The following is a 15290-nucleotide window of genomic DNA, read 5'->3' on the forward strand; positions in this document are numbered from 1 at the left end:
TGGAGAGGGATAAAAAAGCATCAGGGAAGAGTAATTGAAACCAAACTAAATGAGGTGATTATAAGGAATACCTTGAAATACTTCAGGTATTGAGGCTCCCAAAAATTTGATTTCAAAACTCTGAAAGAGCTTGTAAATGAGATTTCTAAGCTGTCATTATCTGTCTTGGCAGTTTAAAGTAGAGACAAAGTTGGTGACCAAAAAAATAAATAAATAAAGTCCTAACTTTCAAAATGAAACAGAAGTATATCTTAAACTAAAAAAAGGCACATTTAGTATTAATTCCTAGCTAGATTATATGTGATTATTTAAAAGATTCTGGGAGCTCTTAGAGGTGCCAGTAATAACTAGGAATCAGCACAGGTTCCCTGAGAACAATTGCACTCAACTATGATTATTCTCTCTCTCTCCCTCTCTCTCTGTTTCTGTCTCTCTCTCCTGTTCTCTCTCTCTCTCTCCACTTCTTAATCTCTCTCTCTCTGGTTATCTTTCTCTCCCCATCTCTCTCTCTCTCAGAATTATGATTAGAAGGCAGATAATGATATAAAAATTAATAATAGACATTGTGATTTTAACTAGGCTTATGAAAAAGCCTCTCATGGTGTTCTTATTAACAAAATTCAGAAATGTTCTGAGTGTGAGTAGAGTTAGGTGGATTCTTAACTGCGTCAGTGACTTATCAAAGCAAAGGTAGCTCGCTAATGGATTGCTGCAGTCTCTGCCTTTGATGCTGTTCTACTGCCTACTTTATCAATGACTTGGTTGCTGACATTGATGGAAGGTTTCTCACAGGCACATATGACACAGAGGTTGGATGGGAAAACAAAATCCTGGAAGATACAATCAGGATCCCAAAAGACCTTGACAGGGTATAACTGGATGATCTAGAATAGAATAGATGTAGCATTTCACAGCAGCAACCATAAAAAGGTTCAGAGATTTTTCCTTACTATTATTTAATTATGAGTCTACATTGTGATATGATTTCTGATTTTCCAAAATGAAATGCAATTGTAAGTCACTTCACAAGAAGTATGAAGTCTCAAATTTTAAGTGGAAATGCCTAGGGAACAGTCTATAACTTTTCCCTCTTTGCAATGTCAATGTCTATCTATAGTAGACCTTCAACAAGTGCCAGAACTTTTATATAATTTTACTTAGTGTGTCTGAACCATGTCTGGCCCATTTTCCATGTGTTTAATTCTATGATCACACTTCATCCTCATACCAACTCTACAAAGTACATACATTTATTATCCTTACTTGACTGGTGGGGAAACTGAGACATAGAGAACTGAAGAAACTCATTCAGGTGGTTATAAGTGTTGGGAGCAAAAATCAAAACTAAATAGCTGATTTCAGCATCCACCCTTTTAACCATTGCACTATACTATTTCCATGAAGGAAATGGAAAGCTTTAGCTCTGCTCTATTCTATAATGTTCAGATTATATCTGAAATATTATGTGTTGTGTTTTGTTTTAGGAGGAACATCTAAAAAGTTTTTAGTGCAAAGGAAAGAGACTAGGGTGGTGAGAGAACTCAGAGCCATATTATATGTGGTGTAGTTCAAAAAACTGGAAACTAAAGAAGATTGTTTTAAAATCTTATTTTATACTTATTTAAAAAGCTATCATGTGGGAAATGAATTAAACTTATTTCTTGTGACTTCAGGGGCCAATTTAGGTTCAAAGGATTTTATTTGCACCTATAAGAATCATAATTTTATCACAACAGAGGAAAGTACTTTCTAATAATATTAACTTAAAATAACATGTCCCTGGGGTTAGTATATTCTCTATTAGTGAAAAATTTCTAAGAAAACTTGACAAAAATTTGTTGAGAAAATTTTGGAGAGGATGTTGCAATAGATGTAAAATAGATTTTTTAATAGGTGGTCACTTTTGAAGTCCTTCTAATTCAAAACTTCAATAATTCTACCAAAAACTCATGTATAATTTGTCTTCAAGGCAGCAGAAAGTGGTGATAAAGTATAAGCTTTGGTACTAAGTTGCTCAAGTTTCAATACTAGCTCTAATCCTCACCAGAGAAATGTGGGCCTTCAATCCCAGACTGATCATTAACCAGCTATGTGAATACGAACAACTAATTTAATATCTATATGCTTTAGTGTACCCATCTCCCATGTGAGGATAACAATATAATAGATATCATATTTTATATGGTAATTTTCTTAAGTATGTTGTTTAAATATAGTTAAATATGTAAAGCTCCTAGAACAGCACTCCATACGACTAAGTATGGTAGATCACTACAAGTTGGTTTTTACTTTTATTTCCATTTGAGCTTGAGTCTTTCTCAACTTCTCTTGCCTGTCACTGTTCGGTTTATAAAATGATGGTAATGGTAATATTTACCTCATAGTGTTATTATAAAGACTAAATTTATCATGGCTAAAACCCTTAAAACAGCGCTTAGAACACACCAAGTGATAAATAACTATTATCTAGCCATAGTAGTTGTACTATTTTTATTATAATGTGAATATACTTCTTAAACTCTTTTGTGTTTAAATTTCATCATTATACAATATAGAAATAAATAATACACTAACCTTAACCCTAAGTAAGCCAAATTCTAACCCTGTGATAATGAATGTCTTTTGCATATGCAAGTATTATCTGAGCACACACAAAATACAGAAGTGTGTGTGTTGAGAAACTTATTAGTCAAGTTGTCAAAAATAACTTTGGAAAGGATGGCCAGAAAAATTTTGAAGCAAATTTGTATTATTAAGTCATACAGTAAATGTTACTCAGGAAGGTTAAAGGTTGGCATGTAAATAAATTACAGAATTTAAATGGCAAACATTCAAAAAAACTGTGAAGGAATTTTGGAGTGAATTTGTCCAATGTTGTCTGCATTGTGTAACTGTCTCCCTCAATTGTCTTGCCCCATTTTCTCATGTGTAATCTGTCTCCATAAATGTCAACTGAGGAGCATGTAAGCAGACAATGAACTCTATTCATAAAGAGAATCACTTCTATACTTGGAAAACTGAGAGGATAAAAGACCGGAATTTGGTAGATCAGTACACCAAAGCTACTGAGTGAAAAATAAAAATAAAGTCATACATTGGTAATTGCTTACCTATTTTTTAGAAGTGTAAATATTCCTGTAGATAAGAGATAATCCGTGAATAGAATTCATCTATTTTTTTTTTTTTTTAAAGCATCAAACAAGCCTCTTTAGAGGGGAGGGGGAAGGGAATAAAGGAGAGAGAGAGAAAAGAAAGAAAATAAAATATTAATTTAGCCTGGAAAAGTGGTTCACCAAGAAAAAAGAACTAAATAAAAAGAAAACAGCATAAACTGAAGAAAATCCTCCTTTGTGTGGTCAAATAAAGCAACAGTAATGCTAATGGGAAACAATTTTTTTCTTTTTAATAAATGATCTGTGTTCAAAAAAGACTGCATGGAGTGAGCTCCAAATGTGTAAATAACCACTTAACTCCTCCTGGCAATGATAGAGAAATTCAGACTTGTTAAAATGTTGGAGGATGGCTGTAGCAGAATGAAAAAGTCAGCAAATCCTCTCCCCAGCAAACATACATAAAATTGGACAAATCATATATATATATATATATAAAAGCAATCAAACAAACAGACAAAATACTTCATGTCTCCAGAAACCAACCAAAGCAAATAACCTGAGTAACATTTATACATGAAAATCTGGTGGGACTTCAGTTAATACCAGTGGGCATCTGAGGCACTCTTGCCCATGAGATGTTCCCATGTCCCTCCAGCTTGGCTATGTCAAGGACAAATTGCACCAGACAAAGGTAATTAGGCGGAGAAGATTTTATTCAAGACTGTAGCAATAGTGGAGAGAGACTGAATTCATCCCTACTGAAACAAAACACAGCAGAGATTTTAAGCACTTGGTGAGCCAGTGGAAAAATACTAGAGGAAATTAGAGAGGGAAAAGTGGTGTAAGACCTGTACATTAAAAATTACAAAGCACTGCTGAGATAAATTAAGGAATATTTGAATAAAATATGAGATAGTTCATGTTCACAGATTGAAAGACAATATTAAGATGTCATTTCTTCACAAATTGATGCTGAGATTTAATACAATTCTTATCAAAACTCACACAAGATTTTTCTGTAGAAAATGACAAGCTGATTATAAAACTTGTATGGAAATACAAAGGACCTAGAATAGCCAAAACAGTTTGTAAAAAAACAATGTTAGAGGACTTATAATATTCAGTTTCAAAAATCAACATAAAACTCCAGTAATCACAATAATGTGGTACTGCCATGAAAATAGACATACAGAGCAATGGAACCCAAAAGAATGTCCAGAAAACAAAAACCCTCTTACATATGTGGTCAATTGATTTTTGACAGAGATGACAAGGCAATTTAATAGGGAATGGATAGTCTTTTAAACAAATGGTGCCAAGACAATTGGTCCCAGCTGAGATAAAAAATAGTACTGGAACAATGCCCAAAACAAAACAAGACAAAACATTAACTTAGACTCTTACCTCATACTACACACAAAAAATTAAGTCAAAATATCACAGCAGAGAATATTTCTAATTTTAGGTGAGGAAAATATTTATTAGATATGACACTTAAAGTACTACATAAAATAAAAAATTGATATATGGGACTATATCAAAAAATTTTATAAATTGTCATTCAAATGACAGTAAAGAATAAAAAACAATCTGTATACTGGGGGAAAACATTTAAATTCATATATGTTATAAAAGATTTATATCCAGACTATAAAAAGAATTCCTACAACTCAATAATAAATAATCAATCCAATGAAAAGTGGGCAAAAATTTGAACAGCCACTTCACCAAGAAAGAGATATAGTTAACGAGTGTATGGAATGATGCTCAACAGCAGTAGTCATCAGGAAAATGCAAATTAAAACCACAGTATGATACTACTATGAACCCATTAGAATGATGAGCATCAAAGACTGAAAGAAAAGTGTTGGTGAGGATGTTGGAAAAATGGAACTCTCATTGTTGCTGGGAATATAAAAAGGTACAGACACTTTGGAAAAGATCGGCATTTTCTTAAAAATTAATCATGTACTCAAATAAAACCGAGTCATTCTATTTCTACTTATCTACCCAATAGAAATGAAAACAGCTCTATCCAGAGGCTTGTAAGTAGATGTTCAAAGCAATATCTTTCTTAACAGCAAAAACATAACAATACACATGTATATCAACTATGAAGTTGGTAAGCAAAATGTGGTATATGCATGGAATACTATTCAGGAATTTCAAAGAAGCTAACTACTGACAGATGCAACAGTGTCAATGAACCCCAAAACATTATGCTGTGAGAAAGCTAGACACAAAAGACTATGTATTTCATGATTCCATTTACATGAAATTTCTAGAAAAAGACAGAAAGCATATTGATGGTTGCCTACGATTGGTAGTGGGAGTGAGAATTCACTGCAAACAGCCATAAGGAATTTGGATTCTGGTGATGGTTATACAAATCTATAAATTTACTAAATATCATTGAATGATAGAATTACAATAGATGGATTTTATGGTGTGTAAAGTCAAGCTGTTAAGAAAAATTTGCAATATGTAAATTTATAAGAATAAGGCAGATTAACTTCATGTGGGCATAGTGAAGGAATTTGATTTTGGTTAAAAAAAAAATGGGTTTGTGCTTTAAGCGAGAATGCAGGAAAGAGGTAGATATTTTTGGAATGTACACATCACTGCAGGCTTTTTTCTAATCAGCCTGATTTATGAAATAAAATAAAAAGAAAAGAAATTGTTGTGATAATATAGGTAACGCTAACTAGGCTATAATGAAGTAACCCCCTTTGTATTACATGTAAGCATCCTTCCCGTGTATATTAAATTTATTCTGTGTGATTGCGTTTTTGAGACCTAAGGGGAAAGATACACTATGGTGGGAGAGGGTTCAATCTCTCGTTTGAAGAAAGGGACACCTGCAGTCTCAATCTGTGCTATATAGATGGACCCTGAGTGGAAAACAGAATTTGGGAGGTAAGTTTTAGGAGAGCAAAAATACTCTAGGCTCTTTCTGGGCCTTGATTTTGGAGTCTCTGAGCAGTAATGGAAACATGCAGGAATGGAGTGGGAATACAGAAGGTCACGGACACAGTGCAGTTACAGTAAAAGTATAATGCCTTCAATCTGAGGCCATGAAACCTAAAAAGAAATTTAAAAACAAAAACCATGGCATAATTTATTTGAGCCCATTCTCAGCCTATGAAACAAGCTTAAAATGAGAAAAAGATTTACAAAATATTGAGATGAATTTGTAGGTGGTAGAAGAATTTGCTGAACTGAAATTGCCAGGGTTGGGTTAGGACTGTGAGCCCTTCCGCTCATCACTTGCTCACCGTTCGCTCCCCAACCTTTGACCAATACGTTGCCTGGTACATACTAAATAATCAATAGTGGGTGGATAAATGAATCTCATGACATTTGTATCCCTCCCGAACACCCCATTTCCTACCAAATGCCCTTCCCATACCCTATGATATTTAGCATGTATGTGTTTATTTCTATATAGATGTAGTTAATTGTCTTTATATTCTCATGTCTCTGTCACTGTGCCTGCAGTTATTTACTGTTTTTGTGTGCTTGGTAAGGACTTCTTTATGTTTTTCTTGGAATTGCTTTGCAGTGTGAGGGTCCTAAAGTATCTGAAAATTTGTCATATGTAAATCACTGATCAAATGGAAGGTATTAAAGCTACACAACTAATACCAACATTTTGAGGATAATGGATCAACTTAGATTGGATTCTTTTTAAAATTCTATGTCCACTTAATGAGATATAAGAAAAATAACTATAAGTGAGACAGAGAATGATCATGTAAAGGTAACTTATAGATATACTTTGTGCTATGATTGGGATATTAAGTTTACTCAGTAAGTTAGTATATTTTGCTCAGCTTTATGGTTTTTTGTTTGAGAAACACAGCACAAAGTAAACTGTAGCATTAAAAGCCAGCCTCATTGCAATTTATTTTTATAGCATAGTGCAAAACAACCCAAGCTGAAAGTACATTCAGGCACTGAGATTTAAATCCCTAATGGTAAGAAATAAGTTCCATGAACAGATGTGATCATAGATTCTGAGTGTATTTGCTTGTGGCAAAAATAAAAGTACCAACTCAATAAGTTTTAATTTATAGGCATCTACTCCAGAAAGCCTTGGGCACTTGGAACAAAACTGACTAAAAATAAAATTTAGTAAAATAAAACCTAATATTCCCCATTCACCATTTGCACCAGGGAATATAAATTTTCCAACTGGGTAGGGGAGAGATTTTGCCAAGTTTCTTCTAGATGCTTTCTTGGAATTGTAGCTGTGTTATGCTCAGGAAGAGAATCTTATGACTGACTGCATTCCTGGACACTTCAGAGTGTGAAAGAGGAGCCAGTGATGGTCATCCACCTCCAGAAGACTTTTTGGTAACAATGGCCAAACCTAACCTGGGGTCCTGCAGACATGCAGAGCTTTTCTGGTTTTGCTCATAGGAAACAGGACTTGACCCTTTTCTCTAGCAGAAACCTTCTTTTAAAAAAAAAAAAATTTTTTTTTGTTTATTTATGTATGTATGTATTTATTTATTTAGAGAGGGGACAGCAGAAGGAGAGGGAGAGGAACATCATTGTGTGGTTGCCTCTTGCCCCCAACTGGGGACCTGACGTGCAACCTGGTCATGTGCCCTGCCTGGGAATCGAACAAGCGACACTTGGTTTGCAGGCCAATGCTCAATCCACTGAGTCACAGCAGCCAGGGCCTAGCAGAAACCTTCTTTTTGTATTTAAATCTGTATCTATGTATCTATACCCATATCTCTATATATCTATATCTATATCTATATCTATATCTATATCTGTATCTACATCTATATCCATATCTATATCTGTCTATCTCTACTGGGCTGGTACTCAATATATATCTGAACAGCAACAAATTCGATGATTCTACAATTGGGCATATAATATACAAGAAATCCTTATTCATGCAGTATATAAATGATGAACAAAGAGACAGGTGTGTAGCTCTGACCTTGAAAAGAGGTATTTTCATTTCAAGGCCTTTCATTGCTTACCTGACATTTTTTTCTTTCAATGTCTCACTTGTGAATTCCAGTATGTCAGCAGCTGTCCCCACAAACAAAAGCAGAAGTTCAGAGAGTTGATCCCGAGTGATTGTGCCTCCAATAGGTAGAAGCCATCTTCCAATTATTAGCATTACCAAAAGTGTCTGATGGAGTGCCAAAGTCCACTCTTTCTCACATATTTCAGATAAGTTATGTATAAAAACTGTGGCCTGTTTAACAGAAATATCATACAGACAAAATAGATTATGAATTACCAACTTGGAGAAAGATACCTTCTTCACCATGGCTTTCAATCAGGAGTTAGCTTTTGTGGAAGGTTATTTTCAGAGGATGATTCTTCACTTACTAAAGAAAGCAAAACTCCTTTCAACTGAATGCTGAAAAACTAAAAACTGTGGTCCTTAAAATGATCAGCCTTTTAACTAGAAGTAAGTTAAACTTTACACTTGCTAGTGGGATTCTTCTGTATGATATCTAAAAAGCCAGTGTTATGACATTTTAAAGATCATTTTTTCATTTTATTATTCTCTGAAACAAAGTATAACACATAAAAAATTGTTAAATCCCCTGTTAAAATTTAGAAAAAAATTCCTATATCTTTTTTCAGTGATTTTAAGTCTGAATTTACAAATCTGGGAATATCTTAGCATGGTACAAATCTTTTCTCTTATTGCTTTAAAATATGACTGTATCAAATGAGAAAATATATTATGTTTATTCATTACCTAAATGTAAATAAAGAGAATAACTATAAAGTATTATTTTTATTCTGAATATTTAACATATTATTCAAACATTCATAAGCCAGCAACCATATTTCATTCTGCCCTTATTCTTGACTCTAAGAAAAATTTACATCCCATCATATATCCTGGATAAACTCTCTTGCCCTCTGAACTTCTAAATAAGTTTTGAGGTATATCATTGACCCTATAGGTTATGATCTAGAGGAGATAATTCTCAAATGAATTGCATAGTGATTACAACTGATTTATGCAAGTAATTTAAATTGGTTTGGGCAAATCTATTTATCCCTTTAGATCACTTGCTGATGTCAAATGCAAAGGTAGAGAGAGGATAAAAGACAAGTCAGGATGCTAACCTGATTGGAACCATGATGACGATCAATAATATTTCATTTACATACTTCTTTATATTTCCTTCATGGGATTTCACATACATCTTATTTAATTTTTATGAGGAGCATGCTAGCAGGGGATATATTACTATTTTCGATTATCAAATAAAAAACTGATACAGACACATTAAGTGATTTGTTCAAAATGATATTGGTAAGCTGTGATTGGAACTTAAATCAGAACTCAATGCTAGTTTTGTTATACCTTATAGAATCAGTAACCTATCTTATTGTTGAAAATATGATTCAGTGGTAGGGGCCTTGGCCTTGAGTCTTTCCCATATTTATTTCCTAGTAGGCCATGGTTAGTTTGCCAAATATTAGGCATGTGAAGAACAAAAAAGTGATTTGATTTTGGCTAGGAACCTTTCTTATTTTATTAATACGAACACCTAAAATACATATAGGGCAGATCCCAATCTTATCATGATATCATTCCTTAACAAATTCATGTATTTCTCTTTATACATACATTGTCTGACCTAAGTATTAAAGGTTCCTTAATGCTGCAAATTAAATATAATATTGAAATATATCTATATATGCCTATTATGCATATTAACTCTGTTTAATAAATATAAGGATACAATTATTTTGCAAATTCCTGAGTCAAACAACTGACACATTTCCTCAGGAAAGAATAAGCTGAAAGGTGTAGAGTGTAGAGCACATTATCCTTATCAAGTGAAAAGATTTGCTGGATCCTTTAACATACTGTGGGCAAAGTTCTCACCATCTCAATGAGATTATCCTCTCCATGGGTCTGTTCGCTTGACATCAGAGTTTGATTGACATCTTCTTTGCTGCTGGTATTACGTGACATTCCTTCAGACAGGCTACTGCAAGACTAAGAATTTTGTTAAAAAGCAATTTGTCAAAAAAAAAAAAAAAAAAAAACCCACAATACATAGAATTTAAAGTGGCTTCAATGTATCTAAGAAATTATGAATAGATATGTAGAGTTTAAGCAGTATGCATAAACATCTCCAAAACTCAGATTATAAGCTTGCAATAGAAAACCAATTTTCAATTAATTTGGAGAGAGTCAATTATACATGTCTTATTTTCCACCTGCCTATGAAGATGTAGACTCTGACTTCATTGTGGAGAGCTGTAGAATTTATAGACTGATGATTGGGATTCCGTTTTCGAACACGGAAACAATTGTAAAAGAAGCCAACAACCAGGGACAGCATGGAAACCTGTATGATCCTGATCAAAGCAGTCGCTCTGAGAGTGTGTTTCTTGTCCAGAAGCCTCTTTATCTAAAATACCATTTTGCTTAAGTAGATGATCCAATTATTTTCAATCTTGCCTGTTAAGTACTGTAACAACCAAAGAATTAACACATTCACCCACCAAAATACATATTTAGTGCCAGTTTAGGTTTATAGAAAATTTGATAATAGACCTAAAATAAATGACATTTTCCCCTTCTTGTTCCTTCATTTTGCATGTAAATTTCTGCAAGTGAACTGTGCATCAGTTTTATCCAGCCAGATGTTGAGGCAGACTACAAAAAAGTAAATAAGAGAGGAACAGGGTGGCACTTGAAGATGTAGCTGTACTAATGATTAATTCTCAAACAAGTAAAAAACTAATAATAACAAGGTTGAAGATGTCTTTATACATCTGCAGGGCTAACATGCTTTTGAGTCACACACCGCTACCCATCCATGATCACACATGGATTTTAAGAACTATTTTTTAGAAAATGCCAAAGCTGTAATAAGTGTATTTTTCTTAGTTATTCTGGTTACTTTGTCGATCATTCTATGAGCTATTTTAAAAGTAGAAAAGAAAGTCTGTCAAGAAGCTATTTTTTTCTACCCTCCATCAGAAGTGTGTTAGGGGTGAAATGACAAGAATAATTAAGAAAACTGGCCATGTGCCATAACTCTAAAAGCAAAAAGCAGTTGTTTGCACACTTTTTTTTTGCTGGCGGGGGGCTCTAAGGAAAAGATAATAAAATAAATAAATAAATATCTGAACTAAGTAATACATTTTCATTGCGGAGTAACTTTGTGACTATAGCCAGGAACTAAATGGTCAATAGGAAACAAACTTTGACCATTTCATTTGTAGGCATGAAAGCAGATTATATATTAAAAGTGTGATCTTGATATGTTTTTTATATTCTTATCACTAAAAATCCAAAGGCAACTTCTTATTTTAAATAAAAATAATCTGTACTGCAGTATAAGATAACTTGGTAGCAAATAGCTCTGTCATCCATACTATGTTGTGATAACCTGAGTCCTTCTTCACTCTTGAAATTCTATTTATAATACATTGATGAGACTTCCTTTAAGTGGCAGCTGCAGCTGCCTTAGGACTGCAAAGAGCAATTGGTTTGATCCTTAAACCTAATCTGACTTTATTGTTTTTATGGTAATATGGTTTACATTCAGCATCCTGTAGGTGAGTTCATGTAGATAACCTGGTTGCCAACAAGCCACTTTTTTATGGGCTATGTCTTTAAAATTCTTATGAACTTCAAAAACATTCCTTTGAGTCAAACTAGACTGACACCATCAAGTTTCCATTTCTTTAACTGTACCACTTCATAAATAAACCTAGGAGTTAAGGTCACAATTGTTGTCATAATCATTTTCCTTCTATTCGTGCAGACTGTGCCAGACTCAGGAATGAAGGTACATAATTGATCATCTAGGAGAAATGTTGGCATAAAATAGGTCAGCATGTTTTCCTAATGCCAAGTCATAGGTTAGACCATTTAGGATTTAGAGTATATGGAAAAGTGAAAGGAAATTAAATTACTCTTTCCCATCATGAAAAATTTAGATGATTTTGACGCTAATCCTCTAAAACATAGAACACATAATTGAGAAAGGCAGTGCGGCTAACAGAGTAGGGGCAAGATGTAGGTTCTAAGTCCCTGGAAGCTGTTGGTTAGCTGTGTGGCCTTGAGAAAATAACTTAATCTTTTTGAGTCTTGGAGTCCTATTCTATAAAATAGAAATGTATATACCCTGCCTAACTCATGTAGTTGCTGGGTTTATAAATGAGAAAACATACCTGAAAATACTTTGAAATAAAGAGGAAAAGTGATTATTATTAAAACCAAAATTTCCTTTATGAATGGACAGAGAATTCTTTAATTCTGTCATTTATTTAAGTGCAACTCTAATACCTTTTTGTTTTGTTTGCTCTCACCTTTATTGTATTTCCCTCTCTGCCCAGCCTGCCCAATTCAATCTTTGGGCATTTATTTTAATTCTTTGTGTCAAAACAAGTCAAATCCATTACTACTAAAGGTCCAATTTCTTTTGTACTATAAAAATTAGGCACTGCCTGTGGTTCAAAAATCTTTTTTTTTTTTTTTTTTTAATTAAAAAGAGAGCTTTTGGTTGCAGGTTATTTGTAGTAATGGGATTTGACCTATATATCAATTAACTGTGCCACACACTTATATTATAAAAGCATTTGGGGAAATGAATTGTTATTGTGGATGATAGCCATGTCATAGAATTGGATGTGAAGGGAAAAAATGATTCAAATCACTAGAGCTTATTTCCATACCCCTGAAAGTAGTTAGCAGTAAGGAAATTGAAATAGTCCCTTAACTCCCTATGGTACAGTTTTTACAAGTCATGATAACTTGAACCAACCAATCTACTGTTACAAAAATACTTTTGCTACAGAGATGGAGATATGCTATCACTTTAATATTTTTTAAACAGGAGATTTAAGGCAGATAAATGTTTTCTTCATGCCTGTACATGCTCATGGAATTGTTCAAATAGTTCACACAGCTAAATTTCCCTCTGTGAGCCAAAAATTTGGATCAAGTATTTTCTAGATAGGTTTGAATATCTAAAACATATATAGGAGGCTTAACTTTGATATAAAATGACCAACTGTAGCAAAGAAATCTGTTTAGGGGCAAATTCTCACAGATTTTATCCAACCTATTTTATCAATGAATGTAATAAAATAATATTATATCATAACTACGGTTTATCTGTAAAACATAGTCTTATAACCCAAACCATGAAGATGTGAAGTCCAGGCTGGTGTCTGATGGACTTGACTAACTAACCTCCCTGGTGTTGTACAGAGGCATTAAAAACAAGAAATGGCTGAATCCAGCCTACAGCTCACTACCTAGGTTTGCCCAAGTAAAAAGCAACTCACTTAAAAATCAGAACCTCTCTCTCTATATAGATTAGGGTCTCTTATTGAAAGCCATCGTTTATTTTCTAGATTAATGTGGTTCTAAAATGTATAGCCCACAATCCCTGATGGTGGTTTCATGACTCTTTTCTTGTACACTGATTTTGGGGCTCTAAAGTAAAATTTCTATTTCTTTAAAACAGTTCAGACTTCCGGGCAAGATGGAGGCCTAAACACACATGCTGGGTCTCCCTCCACAACTAAGAGGAATACAACTACCTCAAAACTAGAGATAACCAGAAGTTCCAGAAAATCAAGCAGCATGGAAGTCCAACAAACAAAGATATAAAGAAGAAATACTCATCCAGACAGGTAGGAGGGGTGGAGCCCAGGTGGAAAGGATGTGGTGTGGTGGCGGTGGCAGTGGCAGGCCAGCGGAAAGCACAGTCACACATTTTAAAAAGTGGGAGGGACACCTGGGGAGCATTCCCAGCTCCTGACCAAACCGCACAGCTCTGGGTCCCAGCGTCAGGGAAAATCAAGCCTCATTGCCTATGACTGTGCAAACCAGGGGATTGGGGCGGAGGAAGAAACTGGCAGTCTCTCAGCCGAGTCCACTTGTTTAAAGGGCCCCCACGGTCCTAGAACGTCTGCAGACCCACCCACTCTGGGAACGACTGCCAGGGTAACAGCTAGAAATGCACCAGTCCCATACAAAAGTGGAATAAGTGCCTGGAAAAGGGGCAAGTACTGAGCAAGCAACATTGTTCCCTCTCTGAGCCCTCCCCCACAGACAGCACCACAATGTGGTGAAACGGGTCGCCCAGTACTGACGAATACCTAAGGCTCCGCCCCTTAAAATGTAACAAGTGCGACAGCTCTACCTAGGACACAGAGGCAAACAAACACAGGAGCCTGTCAAGATGAGGAGATAGAGAAGTATGGCCCAAAAGGGGGAACGAATCAAGGTTCCTGTGGGAGAACTAAGTGACAAGGAGATAGCCAACCTGACAGATGCAGAATTCAAAACACTGGTGATAAAGATGCTCACAGGCTTGACAGATATGCTTTAATATGGCAAACGCATCAGGGAAGAAGCGAAGTTTATGCTAAATGAAACGAAGGAAAATGCACACAAAACCAATGGTGAAGGGAAAGAAACAGGGGTTCAAATCAACGATTTGGAATATAAGGAAGAAAAAAACAGTCAACCAGTACAGAATGAGGAAACAAGAATTGAAAAAAATGAGGAGAGGTTTAGGAACCTCTTTAAACCTCAACTTTAAACGTGCCAACATCTGAATCATATGGGTGCCAGAAGCAAAAGAGAAAGATCAAGAAATTGAAAGCTTATGTGAAAAAATAATGAAGGAAAACTTCCCATATTTGATGAAGGAAATAGACATACAAGTCCAGGGAACACAGAGTTCCAAACAAGCTAGCCCCAAGGAGGACCACACCAAGACACGTCATAATTAAAAGGCCAAAGGTGAAAGATAAAGAGAGAATCTTAAAAGCAGCAAGAGAAAAGCAGAGAGTTACCTACAAAGGGGTGCCTATAAGACTATCAACTGATTTCTCAAAAGACACTTTGCAGGCAAGGAGGGACTGGCAAGAAATATTCCATGTGATGAAAAGCAAGGACCTACAACCAAGATTACTCTATCCAGCAAAGCTATCATTTAGAATGGAAGGGCAGATGAAGTGCTTCCCAGACAAGGTAAAGCTAAAAGAGTTTATCATCATCACCAAGCCATTATTATATGAAACGTTAAAGGGACATATTTAAGAAAAAGAAGATCAAAACTATGAACACTAAAACAACAAACTCACAACTATCAACATCTGAATCTAAAAAATAAAAACAAAATCCAACTAAGCAAACCA

General features: G+C 34.8%; 1 protein-coding gene across 1 annotated transcript in view; it reads right to left on the reverse strand.

The window, feature by feature from the left end:
• The window catches only part of TMEM26 (transmembrane protein 26), a 34006-nt gene that overhangs the window by 4192 nt on the left and 14524 nt on the right, over positions 1-15290 (reverse strand). The window contains exons 3-4 of the mRNA XM_090279297.1: positions 10000-10113; positions 8117-8337 (exon numbers count right to left, since the gene is read on the reverse strand). Of these exons, the coding sequence (XP_090135423.1) occupies positions 8117-8337; positions 10000-10113 (335 nt within the window). The remainder of the gene's footprint in view (positions 1-8116; positions 8338-9999; positions 10114-15290) is intronic.

This window comes from Furipterus horrens, unplaced genomic scaffold, assembly GCF_987537825.1.
Source record: "Furipterus horrens unplaced genomic scaffold, mFurHor1.1.pri manual_scaffold_5, whole genome shotgun sequence".
NCBI lineage: Eukaryota > Metazoa > Chordata > Mammalia > Chiroptera > Furipteridae > Furipterus > Furipterus horrens.